This window comes from Mirounga angustirostris, unplaced genomic scaffold (assembly GCF_029215605.1).
Source record: "Mirounga angustirostris isolate CCGP_5_RB_7025 unplaced genomic scaffold, mMirAng1.0.hap1 SCAF_6, whole genome shotgun sequence".
NCBI lineage: Eukaryota > Metazoa > Chordata > Mammalia > Carnivora > Phocidae > Mirounga > Mirounga angustirostris.
Window position 1 is genome coordinate 145,329,943 of NW_026991714.1, and position 14,151 is coordinate 145,344,093.

General features: G+C 53.8%; 1 protein-coding gene across 11 annotated transcripts in view; it reads left to right on the forward strand.

Annotated features, from left to right (window-relative positions):
* TACC2 (transforming acidic coiled-coil containing protein 2) overlaps positions 1 to 14,151 on the forward strand; it is a 199,392-nt gene that overhangs the window by 118,961 nt on the left and 66,280 nt on the right. Inside the window, exon 1 of one of the 11 annotated variants that reach the window (XM_064595371.1) lies at positions 6,259 to 6,346. The exons of 9 other annotated variants lie outside the window; for them this stretch is intronic. In XM_064595371.1, the coding sequence (XP_064451441.1) occupies positions 6,279 to 6,346 (68 nt within the window). In that variant the 5' untranslated portion in view covers positions 6,259 to 6,278. Of the gene's footprint in view, positions 1 to 6,258; positions 6,347 to 14,151 lie in introns of those variants that run through there. One more of the 11 variants, XM_064595372.1, reaches the window with a different exon arrangement.

The following is a 14,151-nucleotide window of genomic DNA, read 5'->3' on the forward strand; positions in this document are numbered from 1 at the left end:
ATTGCTCGCAGAGGCAGCCCCATGGCAGTGAATGTTATATGGGTGGAAGGCTGTTGTTGAAGGCATGTTCCACCGTAGGCACGGTCTCTTGGCTGAGGACCCACGGGAGAGAGTGTGTTGAGAACGTCAGTCACAAGACACCTGCTCATCGTGGAGTGGCCTTTTTTTCTTTTAAACCTGCTGGGTTTTATGAATTATGTAACTGACCGCGATTGTTTCCCTCTTTGCTGTGGCTGTTGGGAAACTCAGGGCCAGACTTACAGCTTATTCCAGCAAAGGCTTCGATAAGTACTTCTGGAATAACCTTACCCCCTCTGGTTTTTATACACCTTTTCTAGCCCAATTTCTTTTGTGCTCTCTTGAATTGCAAGCTTAAATCTTTTCTAAATATAGGTAGGTATATTTTCTAAAAAATGATCTCAGGAGTTCTACCATTTCCATCTCAGAGGAGTTGAATGAATTTGGTAAAGACAGAAGGATTTCAAGGCTCTTATTTCGTCTTCTATGAGACTTCTCGGCACTAACTTAAGTTTTGCGTAGACCTGGAATTTTCCGCACCAGCCTGCCTGCCTGCCTGCCTTCTTGTGGGCATCGAAGATTAACATTGTAACCTGCGTTTGTAATTTTGAAATAAAAGTGAGTCTCATCTCTCTTTACTGATTTCTTTTCTAGTACATTTTGGGGTGCCTTTCTGGGTGTGACAGTAAAACCCTCAATCTCCATTCTCGATCATGACAGAATTGAAAGGATTTACCCCATAAAGGGTAGTCTTTGGAGCTGTCTTTGCTTGGAAGGAAATCTAGAAGGTGTCATGTGTAGACATGGTGATGGTGGCAAGGAAAACAGAGTAGATCAGCCCTTTCCAAGAAGAAAGGGAAAGAACTTTCTGGAAGAGATGGTGTTTTACCTGAGCTTGCGCTTCAGCCCAGGAAAACCACTCAGGCTCCTAAGGGTGAGCATGTGAGGTTGAATGTTAGAGTCTAGAAGATAAGTAGATACCCGTGGCCCTGGAAATGAAAGAACCCATCAATCTTCTCCTCTTTCTCTGTTCATCAGATGATTGAAGACTTTTGCCAGGACCTCTCCCCACGCCCTTTGAGGTGTCACCTGCATGTGTTTATGAAGCCCTGGCTGTGCGTGGGGCATGCTGCAGGGCTGGGGAGTGGAGTGCAGGTGCAGACACATGGATAAAGGGATGAGCAAGTGCCAAGGCTCTGACCTGTGAGTAGTCGAGAGAAGTCTGAGCGCTGGTCGGGACTGACCCTCCCAGGCGCTGGCTGGGAGCTAGGGCTGATACCCAGGAGGCATTGAGAGAGCTGGGGACGGTGGGGAGAGGCGCCTCCGTGGCAGTGAGGTCACAGGGAGGACCCTGGCCCCCCTCAAGGACAGGGTGGAGCGAGTCACAGGATCAAGGCCAGATACGGAATTGGGACTTCTTCTCGAAGGCCGTGGTCAGCTTTCGAGCAAGGTTGTGTGACATAAAAGCTGTGTCTCCAAAGCCCAGGGAAGAGGATCCCAGATTTGTAAATCCTGGTGGGGAAAGTGCCAGCAGTATGCCATTCCTGCCCACCCTCCCGCCCCCCAGTCCTGTTCAGTGGCCGGTCCTGCTGGTCTCAGGCTCATGTTCACATGTGGATGTAGAACGTGGGCCACACGGGAGGCCTGAGATGGAAGAGCTTCCATCAGCTGGAACCTGAAGGGGAGGGCAGTGAGCAACAGAGTCTTGGGGCATGGGGTGGACTCTGGGGGTCCCCAGTGGAGGGGCAAGTTGCCAGCAGGCAGTGATGGTCCTGTCAGAGCAGGAGCCCGGCTAAAGTTGGGCTCCCTAAAGAGAAGGCGCACGTGTTTCCATGCCGCCTCCCTGCAGCCCCCACCACGGGGTAGTGGACGGTGGCGAAGGCCAGCGACTGGAAGACACAGGACCTGGGCCATTCTCCATCTGTGTTTACATTCTCATTCTTTGTGCTCTCCAGATGGTTTTTTTCTGTGATCTGACCTACTTTTCTTTAGCGTGTGTGCTTGGGCTAATTAGCAGGGCAGGGGTCTATCAGTGCTGTTTGGGGAGTGTGGGTGCTATGGCAACTAGAGACTCCTCTGCGGGCAAAGGTAGAGCCGCTCAAGTTTGTTTTTCTTGGGGTATCAGAGGTGGCTTCAAATGGCTCGCCCTCCTGGACTGTGGCTCAGGCCCTTGCACCTCACTGGGATTTAAGAGTCTCTGCCACAGAGTTTCTCTCTCAATTACAGAGGGTTGGCAGGTTTGCTTATCTTGCTGGTATGTGTCAGTAACTTGAGGATAGGCTCATCTTATTCAACATTTATAGGCCAGGTACATGGCAAGTGAATGATATATGTTGAATTGCTAATAGTTTTAGAAATGATGGGTGCATCCCTTGATTTATCCAGGTTTCTTGGGTGTCTGGGGTTGGTAGGGGGAGTCTATTGCCTAAGCGGGCTTAGCCTGCCATCAGGGTCCCAGAGTATGTGTGCGATGGTTCAAAGGCCCCAAGAGGGGCTGTTTGAGTTCAGGATCTCATTGCAGCCATGGTTAGAAGCTCCAGGGATCACTGGTTTGCTCTGGAGGGGAAATGCTCTGCCAGGGTAAAGTCTGGAGAACAGGCTGGGAATAAAGAGGTGGTAAGGAAGGAAGGACTGGCTGGGCTGCGTGAAGGCAGTCCCTCCTGGAAGAAAGGTCCGGAGTCAGCAGAGGGGAGCAATGGGCATGGCATCTGTAGCCTCAGCCCTAGGTAATGGCCTGAGTGGGTGCTCAGTGCGGGTGTGCATACCTGAGGGAGCAAGTGGCTGGAGCACTAACTGCTTGCATTTTAGTAATTCCGGATGGAATCTGTGCTTTCTCACCGTACAAACCCATGATTTAACCTTTGTGGAATGATCCGGGGTGGGACGGGGTGAGGCAAGGAGGAGGGGGAGGCAGTGGACAGGCAGGAGTGGCGGGGGAGGGGGTGGTGTCTGTGTCATGAGCAGGTCTTGGGTTATGGATGACCATAACCCAGGGCTGGGTCCACAGAGCATCGACGTGGGGTCCAATGGCCCCAGACTGCTGTTTTGAGCAGTTTGTCTCTCTTTTCGCTTTTTCTTAGCTGTTCTTCTTGGGTTCTGTCAATGTATCTTAAGCAGCTTGTCTTGGTTGGCTTGGGCTGCTCTGGCAAAAACAGCATGGTCTGGGTGGCGCAGACAGAAACACATACCGCTCACACTTCTGGAGGCTGCAAGGGTGATGGCGTGACGGGGTCCTCAGCCAGAGTCGTGTTCCTGGTTTGCAGAAGGCAGCCTTCTTGCTGTGTCCTCAGCTGGCAAAGAGGGAGAAGGAGGGAGAGAGAGAGGAGGAGAGAGGAGAGCGAGCGCAGGAACTCGGGGCGCACCCGAAGCCCACAGCAAGCCCTTGTCCTTCCGGAATACTCTCCCTCCTCCCACCCCCTTTTTTCATTTTACGTTTTCTGTCGGCTGAATTACTAGATGACCAAATTTGTTTCAGTTATGTGTAAACTGAGCATCAAGAGGTCGTCAATGAGGGCGTGAGAAGCTCTTCTGTGAAGTCACAACGCAAACGCGTCATGTCTGGATTTGTGTGGCATCACCGGTCCCCACACTGCACTTGTCTCTCCCCTGGTTCTTGGGGTGTATCTGGCATCACTGAGTTGGTGGCAGCCTGTGAAGTGTCAGTGCGTCATGACATTAGAGTAGTGGGGACTCGAAATAAAAGCACCTCATTTTACTGCTTCCTTATTTCCTTTATGGCTCTTAGGGGAAAATGCTTCTCATGAAGAAGGAAAGAAAATTAGCACTGCTCAGCACCAGTTAGAGTCCCGCTCCTGGGACCTTATGTATACATATATATTATTTGATTTAATTTCCCAATACCCTGCAAAGTAGATGCTTTCTCTCTTTTGCCAGCCGGGGAAGCAGAGGCTCAGGGTGGTTAAGTGGTTGGCTCCAGGCCACCCCACAAATGAGGGAGAAGTCCGGATTTGAATTTCAGTCTCATTTCAAAGCCCTCTCCTGTTTTTGCAGCAAACCCCTACCTGCGGAGGGTGAGGACACTTGGGCTGTTCTGTGCTTTCATGTGTCAGGAACAAAAAAGCAGATGGGTTCTGATTGTGGTTCTTCACTGGTGTAGTGCTAAGTTTGGCTCAAGGCCACACTCTCCGTGCCCAGGGAGGGGGTCGCTTTCCTCAAAAAAACTAAGTCTAGGTTAGGGCTTATGGAATTTTCAGCTCCACATGATAAGGTTGCTGGGACTCCCAACTGTCCCCAGGGCCCAAGAGATCTGCTGTCTAACGGGAAACCAAGCCTCAGGGCACTGGAGGCGAACACAGGACACATGGCAGGATCCTCGCCCCCAGATGACATCCTTCCCTGACAGTGAGTGACGGCTGCCCAGGAGGTGCTCCCCAGAGCAAGCCTCCTCAGGCCACCCTGACAGTGACCCTCCTTGCAAGATGGACACAGTCATTAGCCATCTTCATGGAAATGCAAAAGTAAACCTTCTCAGTGTTTCCTGGAAATTTCATGTTGTTGCGTCCTGGGAAACAGTTTTGATTTTCTGGCTTTTGGTTTGACACTAATCTTAAACAGGCACAGAGGAAAGGCAGGCCACCATGAAGTCTAGAACCATCCTGACATTATGAGCCACAACCTCAAGAGGTCCTGCCCAAACATCCTTGCCACAGTTTCAGAAAACGTTCAGGGCATTGGAGGAAATTTTAAAATGCTTTGAGCAGTTCTGTTTTCATTTTATTTTTCTTTTGGCCACAGGTTAGATGCATTTTAAGCTCACTGTGCCGTGGGGTGAAGACATGTGGGGCAAGTGTAGAAGGATTTTCAGCTTACTCTCAGGGGCTCACTTTAATTCAGTTGCCGGCCTGTGTTTGGAGCTCAGAATGTAGTTACACCGAAAGTAGAGCTGTGGGGCAGATGGTCAGGCCTCCAGGTGTGCCCCGAACCTCTGAACCTGTGAGACATGAAACCCTGCTCTAGTCGCTTTTGGTGAGAAGGCAGGACCCCCAGCCTTGAACCTTTCTAAGGTAGCTGGAGTCAGGTGGGGGACCTGGCTAAGTGGACATTGTTGTCCTAGCCAGGGCATGGGGGTGGGTGCTGGGGGCACCCTGATAGGGTGTGTTTAGAATCACAGAGATGGGCCATTCAGTTGCAGGTCACAGCAAGCTGCCTTTTCCTTGGACAGCTGGTGGCTTTAGGGGCCTGGCACGAGCACATCAGCTTGCTTGGCCTCTGGTTAGGATGAGCACTTGCTCAGGGCTTCTCCGTGGAGAATTATTCTGGTGGCCAAAGGTAGAGTTGCCCACCCCTTAGCAGGCCCTGTGCTTCTTTCTCTCCACCTTGCCCCCCCTTCCCCATTGTTGTGAGCAAATTGGAGGCTGGGCCTGGGCTCGCTGGTGCACAAGCCTCATCCGTCTGCTCCAGGCCTGCCCTCCCCACCTCTCCCCCCAAAGGAGGCAGAAGCAGGCAGTGGGAAACCGTACACATACACATCTCGTCCATTTCCCACTGCAGCCTGTTTACCTGCACACACACACACACACACACCCTCAGGTGTGGGAAAGTCCATTCCCTTCCTCCTGGAGGGATGAGCCAATCGGGGTGAGATTACCCCCACTTCTCTTGGTGGTCAGTCCTGCCGAGACCACCACGCCCCTCCCTCCTTGCCCCCCCCCCCAGCCCGCCGTGCATTTGCATTTCAAAGCCACACCATGTGGGCGGTCGGGGCGAGGCTGGGGGAAGCTGGGGGAGGCTGGGGGAGGCGGCGCGGGTGCCGCCGAGGGAGGGTCTTCGTCCTCCCTCCCCCGGCCCTGTTTCCGGAGCCTGCGATGGAGCTTTGTGAGGATGCAGGCGTCGGGGCTGCTCGGCGGTGATGACATCACCGTGTCACACACAGAAGCCGGGCTGCCGGGGGGGTTAGGAGCAGCTCGGCTTGGACCACACCGGCGCTCACGCTCACTCTTGCGCGCCCCGGGCAGAGCCGCGCGCGCCGGCCGCACTCGCTCACGCGCACTGTTAGGCGCGCGCCGGCCGCACTCGCGCGCGCGCGCGCACACTTCCGCGGCGCTCGCTCCCCGGGCTCCGGCTCGGGCCCTCGGGCGCAGCTCCCCGCCGCCGCCGCCGCCACGGATGCCAGCAGCTGCTCCCATCTGCAGTGCAGCAGCCCCGGCCGCTGGCCGGTCCGCCCCGGCTCCCCGCTGGAGGAATCGCACCCGGACGCTGGCCCCGCTCGCGGCTAGTCTGCTCGCCAGGGCGCAGCGAGGATGGGAGGGTCGCAGTCCCTGCAGCCAGTCCCAGCCAGCGACCCGAACCTGGAGGCTTCCGAGGCAATGTAAGTGCTCCGTCGGGCCAGCCCGGAGCCCTCCCCCCTCCTCCCCGGGAGGAGGTGAGGCTGCCTGGGCTTTGTTAGTGTCGCCTCTCCTGATGCCGCGGCAGCCCGGAGCCCTGGCCGGCCCAGCATTCTCGGCAGCCTTGCGCGGCTTTGCCTTGTGGCTGCTCCTTCTAGCATGAGGTGCTCCCTCTGGAATGAGTATCTGGCAGCCCCAGGATGCGGGCCCCCCCCCCCCCCGCACGCCCCGAAGGGGGGAGGCAGAAATGACCCTCTGGCATTCGATTTCAGTTGTTCAGCAGCCCAGTGCATGTTCCGGGGCTCCTGCCATGAGCATCTTAACTCTGCACCCCCAGCACAGTGGTATTTCCTGCAACAGAACAGCCGGGCATCAACAAGGGCCTCTTGGGAAGAACCCTTGAGTGTGGCAGCTTGGGGCCCATGGAGACAGACCAGTTTAGGGGCAGTCAGTCCCGTGGCCGGGCAGATGGCGTGGATCATGGCTGGTAGACATTCAGTCCTCTTAGCCTAAGCATCCACACTCACTCCGGTGAACACTGTCGAGGACAGGGCTGCTTGCTATTATCAGTGAAGCCAGCTGAAGTCTTGTCATTGGTCCACCGTTCGAAGCAGGGCTTGACTGTGCATTGATTCAGGAATCCGATCTTTTCTCTAAACCACAGAGCTGATTTGCCCAGAAGTGGCCTTTATCCTGGATGTGTGTTAGTTAGAATTGCCATTTCTGTATGGTTTTTTCTGTTTCCTTCCCAGGCGTGCCTGGATGATGGGGCTTACTGAGCAGATCTGGCTACTGGGGGCACCTTTCAGCAGCTCAGGCTCGTGTCCAGAGTGGGCCTTCCCATCCCAGCTTACCTACTCTGCTTTCCCAAAGAGAAGAATGTGTTTCAGAAAAGAGTATTTTGGGGGGATTTGGGGGTGGGGCAGTAGGTAAAGTGGTCAGGTCATGAGAGCCATTGATGTGTAGATTAAGAGATGAGCAGGGCTTGGTCTGTGTGTTGTAGTAGGGACCTGGTGCCATGTGGGGCTTCCTCACTGGTCCCCACGCCTGGGCTTCAATGAGGAGCTGTCTCAGTGGGGTGATGTAATGCTAGGCTGAGCCTCATGGTTTTCTCTTTAGCAGCGAACCATAGTTAGGAGCAGGTGTGCACTGATCATTTGTCTTCATCCTTGTAGCTTGGGAAAGCGTCCTCTTACAACAGGAGGCACATCAAGCTGGAGACTTTTTTTTTTTTTTAATGCTGTGAGCCTTGGACTACACCTACCGTGTTTTTGTTCCATGTGTAGTATTGTTAGATGCGTGGAAATATGTATCCCCATGAAAGGCTCCAGCCTGGGCAGAAGAGAACAATTCCAGCCTATCTTTTAGAAGTCTCTAAACTGGAAATCAATGAATAAGTGGGAGTCACCAGCTAGCTGGTATCAGGATTCACGCCTGTCAAAGAGCGTTCAAGACTTGGGAAAGACAATGTGACCGCATGTTTGGGAAAATATGCTCCTCAGCCATTGGAAATTCAGCTCACCAGCCGCCAACATCCCTGCCCTCTTTCCCTGTCGAGTTAACAAATGACCAGTATGCTGTTGGCCGAGGGCTGAGTTTGGGGGAAGTTCTGTTTAAGGCAGAAGCTGCCTTTTGGTAAGGCCCCCAAGGTTCTGCCCTGTGGGGATAGTGGTGTTGCAATAAAACTCCAGGCTGATTGGCCACATTGTGCTGCTGGAAGCTGCTCATCAATATTGCATGGTTGAGTTCGTCCCTGTGCACCAGCCTGAGGTGTCTCTCCCCGGAACTGCTACTTGGGCAGTGTCTCTAAAGAGCGATCTTTAGGATAGTCCGTTTACTCCTTCACAGATCCCACTCTCCATCCCCCTCACCTCTTTGTCTTTGGAAATGAAGGGAAAGGGAATGTTTGGGGCTGCTGCCATTCCTAGCAACTATTCTTCTCTAAAACCCCATCTCTGCTGTCTCAATAACTAGGGCTTGTTTTACTAGTACAGAGTTGCTCATTTCCAGTCCAGAGGTTTTAAAACATGTGTTAAGAGAGCACCCCTTTTCTGTACAAGCACAAGCCTTTCGTGATCATGTGTATTTCCATGCACCTAAAAACACATGTGTGTGAGTAAAACACGACACGGTGCAGCACGTGGTCCGTGGAGGACATAGAAGCTTCTGCTGTTGTCAGGGTTGCAGGGATGGAGATGGACTCGGGGTGCACACCTGCGGATACACCACCCATGACACCTGGAAACTAGGGTGACCATTTCTCCTTTTTCTCTGCGGAAAGGTGGGCCTGAGTTGGGCCCATCCAGGAGAGTGAAACCCAAAGACAGGGGGAGGCAAGATGATTCGGAAGTGCCCGCAGGAATTTTATTTTAGTCCCAGGATTTCTTTCCTTCTGATTTCAGGTTTGGGGTGCCTTTGGGCAGCTTTTGTAGCCCTGGCTGGTAGCTTCACTCTGTACTAAGTGCAGTCCGGTAAGTGGGTGGGGGTGGGGTAGGTGGCTGGGTCTCCTGCTTGGCCAGTAGAAGCCTGGAGGAGCAGGAAGGCCTGTGGTTCCGGGGGTGGGGCAGGGGGATGGAGGCTCAAGCATTGACCCTGCCCTCGCTCCTCCCAGGATGGTCCCCAGACTGCTGCATCGCTTCCCCTAGGGGCTTGTTACAGATGCAAAACCTCAGCCCCCCCACCAGGCTGGCTGAATCTGAATCTCCATTTTAACCAGAGATTTGTAAAGATGCCCCGTGAGCTGTAGAGAAGAAAGTTGGAGAAGCCCTGAGCTAGCTAAGTCTCTCCGTCCTGGTTCCTGAGAAACTCTGGCCACTTCTCGGGCTGCTGCTTTCCTCTCTGGGAAAGAAGTTCTGGTAGCAGCTGTAGCCCCTGTTTCCAAACAGAACAGGGGTAGCTGGGAGAGAAGAAACCCTCTGCAGAAAACGCTCCCTTCCCGGCGTGGGCAGCTGGGAAGAGCAGGGAAAGGACAGGAAGTGCTCAAGTGAGCGTGGTCCTGGCTTATTGACCAGACTTGCTCCTGCCTGTGCCTCTCTGTCTCCTTCCGCAGCAGCCCCTTGTGGCTTAGCTTCTGCTAAGCCCAGCAGCAGGATATACTCTACCCTTTGTTTAGTTGGAGGCCCCCCTTTCCCCGGGGCTCCCGATCAGCTCGGGGAACCCATGCCCCCCATGCTCCTGTAGATCAGAGTAAAAGGGCCAGGCTAGGTGGAGAAATGTGAGGAAGCCAGGAGCAGCTGGCCTCGGGGGATGGGGGGAGGTTAAACATGGTGGTGGGTATGCACTGAAGGTTTTACGCTCCGACTAAGAGAAGGATGTGGCATTTGCCAGGACGGGAGAACTGGATTGGGAGCACTCTGGGGGAAAGTTGATGAGTTTGGGCTGGAGTTTGACAAGCAGGTGGGATGAGAACAGCAGTTGAGAGAGTGGCCAAGGCGAGCGAGAACTCGTGGGCACCACCTCACTGGGGAGCAGACCTCTGCACCCATCTGGGTCACAGATGAGAAAGCAGAGACTTGGTCCCTTCCTTTTCCTGTGGCTCCTGATCCTCTCTTTCTGGGATGGGGGCTGTTGAGAGGGCCCGGGGACTCTGGCTCAGCCCCACCTGCCTCAGAGGGTTTCTCAGACGTTAGGGGCCTTGTCTGCGAAGACTCAGAAAACAAGAGCACCGGACCGTGGCAAAAGTGGGGACACTGTGTGCCTGGAAATTGCTGGCATTTCAGTAGCTCAGAAGGGGCCAGAGAGGGCTGCTGGAGCTCCTGATAATCTTTCTTTAGGCCTCACTGGATCGCTTTCAAAGCCCTTTATCTTGAGGTGACCCTTGGCTAAGTCATTTTGTTTAAATGACAGCATCCCTAATGTGGGCTGCAGATGGCTGTTCAGCTCCAGGAAGCACATTTCACTTTGGATATTAGCCCTGGACAAAATTAGTAGAGTTTTGTTCCCCCTAACATTGAATAAGCTGCAGAGTTATCCATACAGTGGGAGTTGCAGGAGTCCCGAAGGAACCTGCTGGGTACTTAGTTCAGGTTGCTGTGACAGAAATACCACAGATGGGGGCGCTTCAACAGTGGACACTGATTTCTCACAGCTCTGGAGGCTCTAACTCCGAGGTCAGGGTGCTGATGGATTTGGCGTCTGGTGAGGACCCTCTTCCGGGTTTACAGATGGTTATGCTCTCCATGCTTCCCTGGCCACAGCAAAAGGAGCAGAGATTTGGTCCTTTTGTGGTGGAGGGGGAGAGGGGAGGAGGGTGGTGGAGGGGGAGAGGGGAGGAGGATGGTGGAGGAGGGAGAGGGAGTGTAGGGGGCAGTGGGGTGGGGAGAAAGAGAGAAAGAGAGATCTGTCTTCTTTTCTTCTTTTAAGGGTGCTGATACCATGCACAAGGACTCCACCATCACAATCTAATTAACTTCCCACAGGCGCCACGTCCAGATACCATCACACTGGGGATTAGAGTTTCAACATATGGATTATCTTTGGGGGAGGACACAAACATTGAGTCCATAGCAGGTGCTTTTGCTCGGCTGTCATTCCTAGATCTCTCCAGCATGGCCCCTGTGGCCCTTTACTACTTTCTCTGTGGGGCTTACCTGTAGGCTTTCTCTAAGGTGAGCCGAAGGCCAAGAACATTCTAAGGCCCTCCAGGTAGCTGCCAGTTGTCCGGGGAGTCATGCTGTCCCTTTCTGCTGGGGCACTGGGATGGGGCACCCACTGATGGTAGGGTGAGCAGCCAGGACGGGTGAGCGTTACATCTGGGTTGGTGGAGTCTGGGCCACTCTCCCCTCATTGACCCTTGGCCCCCATCCCCATGCTTCTTTCCACTCTCTATGGCCTCTTTCTGTGGCTATATCTTTGGTTGCCTAGGAACCACTTTAGCCTAAAATATGATTGGCTGTTCTTGCCAGATGGATTGCCTGAGCCGGGGCTGAGTTCCTGGGTAAACAAAGGGTGTTGAATAATTCCATCCTTTCCCCTTAAGATTAGTGATGGGGACTTAGGCATTGTAAACAGTGGCTCCGTGAAAACCAATTGTTCATGGACTAATGCTTGCGTTTCCGATTGGACGGGAGTCTTGGGCGGGCGGGGTGGGGGTGCTGGTTGGCCACGACGAGCTGACTTAGAATTGCTCACACACCCATCCTGCGTTGGAAGCAGTCGCTCAGATGACACTGCTTCTGTTTATAGTTACAGATTGACTTTAGCAGTTGTTTCTGGAGAGCAGGTGTGTGCTGTTTGCATCGCCAAACACAGAAACAGCTGGATGCCACAGTGTCAAAGCCAAGAGGGAGAAGTTCTGCAGCCCTCCGCTGAGCAGACTAGATTTAGCAGAAACTTTCGTGTGCTGGGTGTTTCCCATTATAGAAATATTATATCCGCTAATCTTCTGAGACAGGTGCTTCCACCCCCTGTCTCAGGTGAGGAAACCAAGGTCTCTGGATAGCTTAAATCAGGGGCTCAGCAAACATTTTCTATAAAGGGCTGAAGAGTAAGTATTTTAGACTTTGCAGGCCATATGGTCTTTGTTGCAAGAACTCAGCTCTGCTGTTCAAGTGTGAAAGCAGTCATAGACAATTAGTAAACCAGCATTCTAGTCAACCTTTATTTACAGAAGCAGGCAGTGGGTTGTAGTTTGCTGACCCCCACCCCCAGTCATACAGCTGGTTGGTGTAGTGCTGGGATGCGTGTCCCCTACCCTCATGACCCTATATGAGCCCAGGGGTCCTCAAGTCTTTGGCCTGGGCCACTGTTCTTTGTATCTCTCTGCCCTCCCCAAGATGTATCTTGGACTTAAGTACTATTACGTATCAAGAACGCCCTGGTTGATACCCTTCCCTCTCCTCTGAGCACTGCACTTACCCAGCTGCTCACTTCGTATCTCCTCTCGGGTTTCTGACGGAGAGCTCGGGCTTCATGTGTCCAAAACTGAACTGATAACCTTCCTTCTCTCCAACACAAATAACCTATATACACATCAACCCGGTCCCAGCCCACCTCCCTATCTCAGCATGCGGCACCCCAGCCAGCTAGCTGTTCTACCCAGAAACCTGGTCGTGAAGTCTGCTCTTCTCTTCCCTCTCCTTCCTTCTTCCTTAAACGGACTGGATCATGGCCCTTCCCTGTGTCTGCTTCCCATTGCTTTCCGTCTGAAGTCCTAGCTTCCCTGTGGGGGCTGGCCTCCCACCTCCCCTTGCCAACTGTTCTCCACCCACACTGATCACCTGTCAGCTCTTCGAACGTGCAATGCTCAACTACCTCAGGGCCTTTGCACACGCTGTAGGTTGTCCAGAAAGCATTCAGCGCTGTGCTGGCCAGGCTGGCTCCTTCTCTAGCTTCAATCCTCGAGAGCTTTTCCTGCCATTCCTCTCCAGTGCTGTCCAGTAGAACCTTCTGGGATGATGGAAAACTTCTATAATCTGCACTGCTCAGTATGATAACCACCCAGCCACATGTGGCTATTGAGCACTCGAAATACGGGCACAGCCTCCATGAAACTGGATTTTAAATTTTAATTAAAATCACCACGTCTGGCAAGAGGCAGTTGCGTTGGACAGCATGGCTCTGTAGCCTTCTCTTATGTGAGTTTTTCGTAAGACTCTGCCCATGTGTGGTTATTTGCTTTGTCTCTTTTCACTGTCCTGAGAGCGATCTGTTTGTTAGGCTTGTCCCCAGTATCTCTCAAAGCGCTGAGCACATAGTACGTACTGAGTAAGGGTCTTGTTGAGCAAATACGTGCATGAAGAGATGAATGAGTCTTACCGGCGCAATCAGTCATGGGCACATCTGCCCTGCACTGAGCCGTGCAGAGGGGCCCCGCAGCTGGGGACTGGGCGGGACAGCGAGCGCTTGGCTGGACCTCGGGCGTTAAGGTTCTGTGGGCCCCACGTGAGGACTGGACTCACGGCCGCAGGGACAGCCAGTTCGGTGCTCTGCCTGCCTGTCGCCGCCATGTGGTGGCACAAGAACCTGCCGGTGCCCCTGGTTGAAGGAAGTGTGACCCTGCCGCAGTGCTCATGTCCAGAGCATCCCAAGAAAGTGCACTGCAGGCTGCAGCTGATGGCAGGTCATTCGGTGCCAGCTGGAGCCTCTCTCCTTCCCACGTACACCACTGCCCTGCTGTCTCCCCTTCTCCCCTCCTTCCTTGGCTCTCCTGTGTGGTTTGCTCTTAGTGCGCTCTGCCCTGCGGCTCTCTGGCCATCTCTCGGCTGGTGTCTCTTGCCTGCCTTCATCTCTTCCTACCTGAGGAAGCTGCTCTGCTTGGGTGGACGGGGCGGCTGCTGCCTGAGCTCCAGAGGCTTATGAGGAGGCTGGGGGGTGGCGGGGGCAGCAGTGGATTCCTTTCGTTCCTGCGGTCTTAGCCCTTGCAAAGGAGAGCAGCTCCTGGGGCCAGGAGGTGGGTCTTCTGCACGGGGCCGCCCGTGGCTGCACGAAAGTACCTGCTGGGCTGGTGGGCTTCCCAGAGCACGTTTTGTACCTGCCAGCCCTCCTGATTGCGAAGGGTTGTTTCTGGGTTGGCCCCTTCTACGGTTTCCTCTGCTTTGTCCTTAAATGGAGGCAGTAGTAGTCTCTGGCTCTGGGCAGGGGTGGGGGCTCCGTTTGCTCCGTGTCCTTGAGCGGCTGACAACTCAGGCCAACTGTCGGGCCCAGTTTGCTCTCAGCATCCGGGCTTCACTTACTCCAAGGTGTTTTTGGAGAACCAGAGTCAGAGAATTTTAGAGCCGAAACGTCCAGGATCTTAGAAGACATGGGGAGCCTATTCTTGACAGAGCGTTGTTTCACATCTCACAAGCAC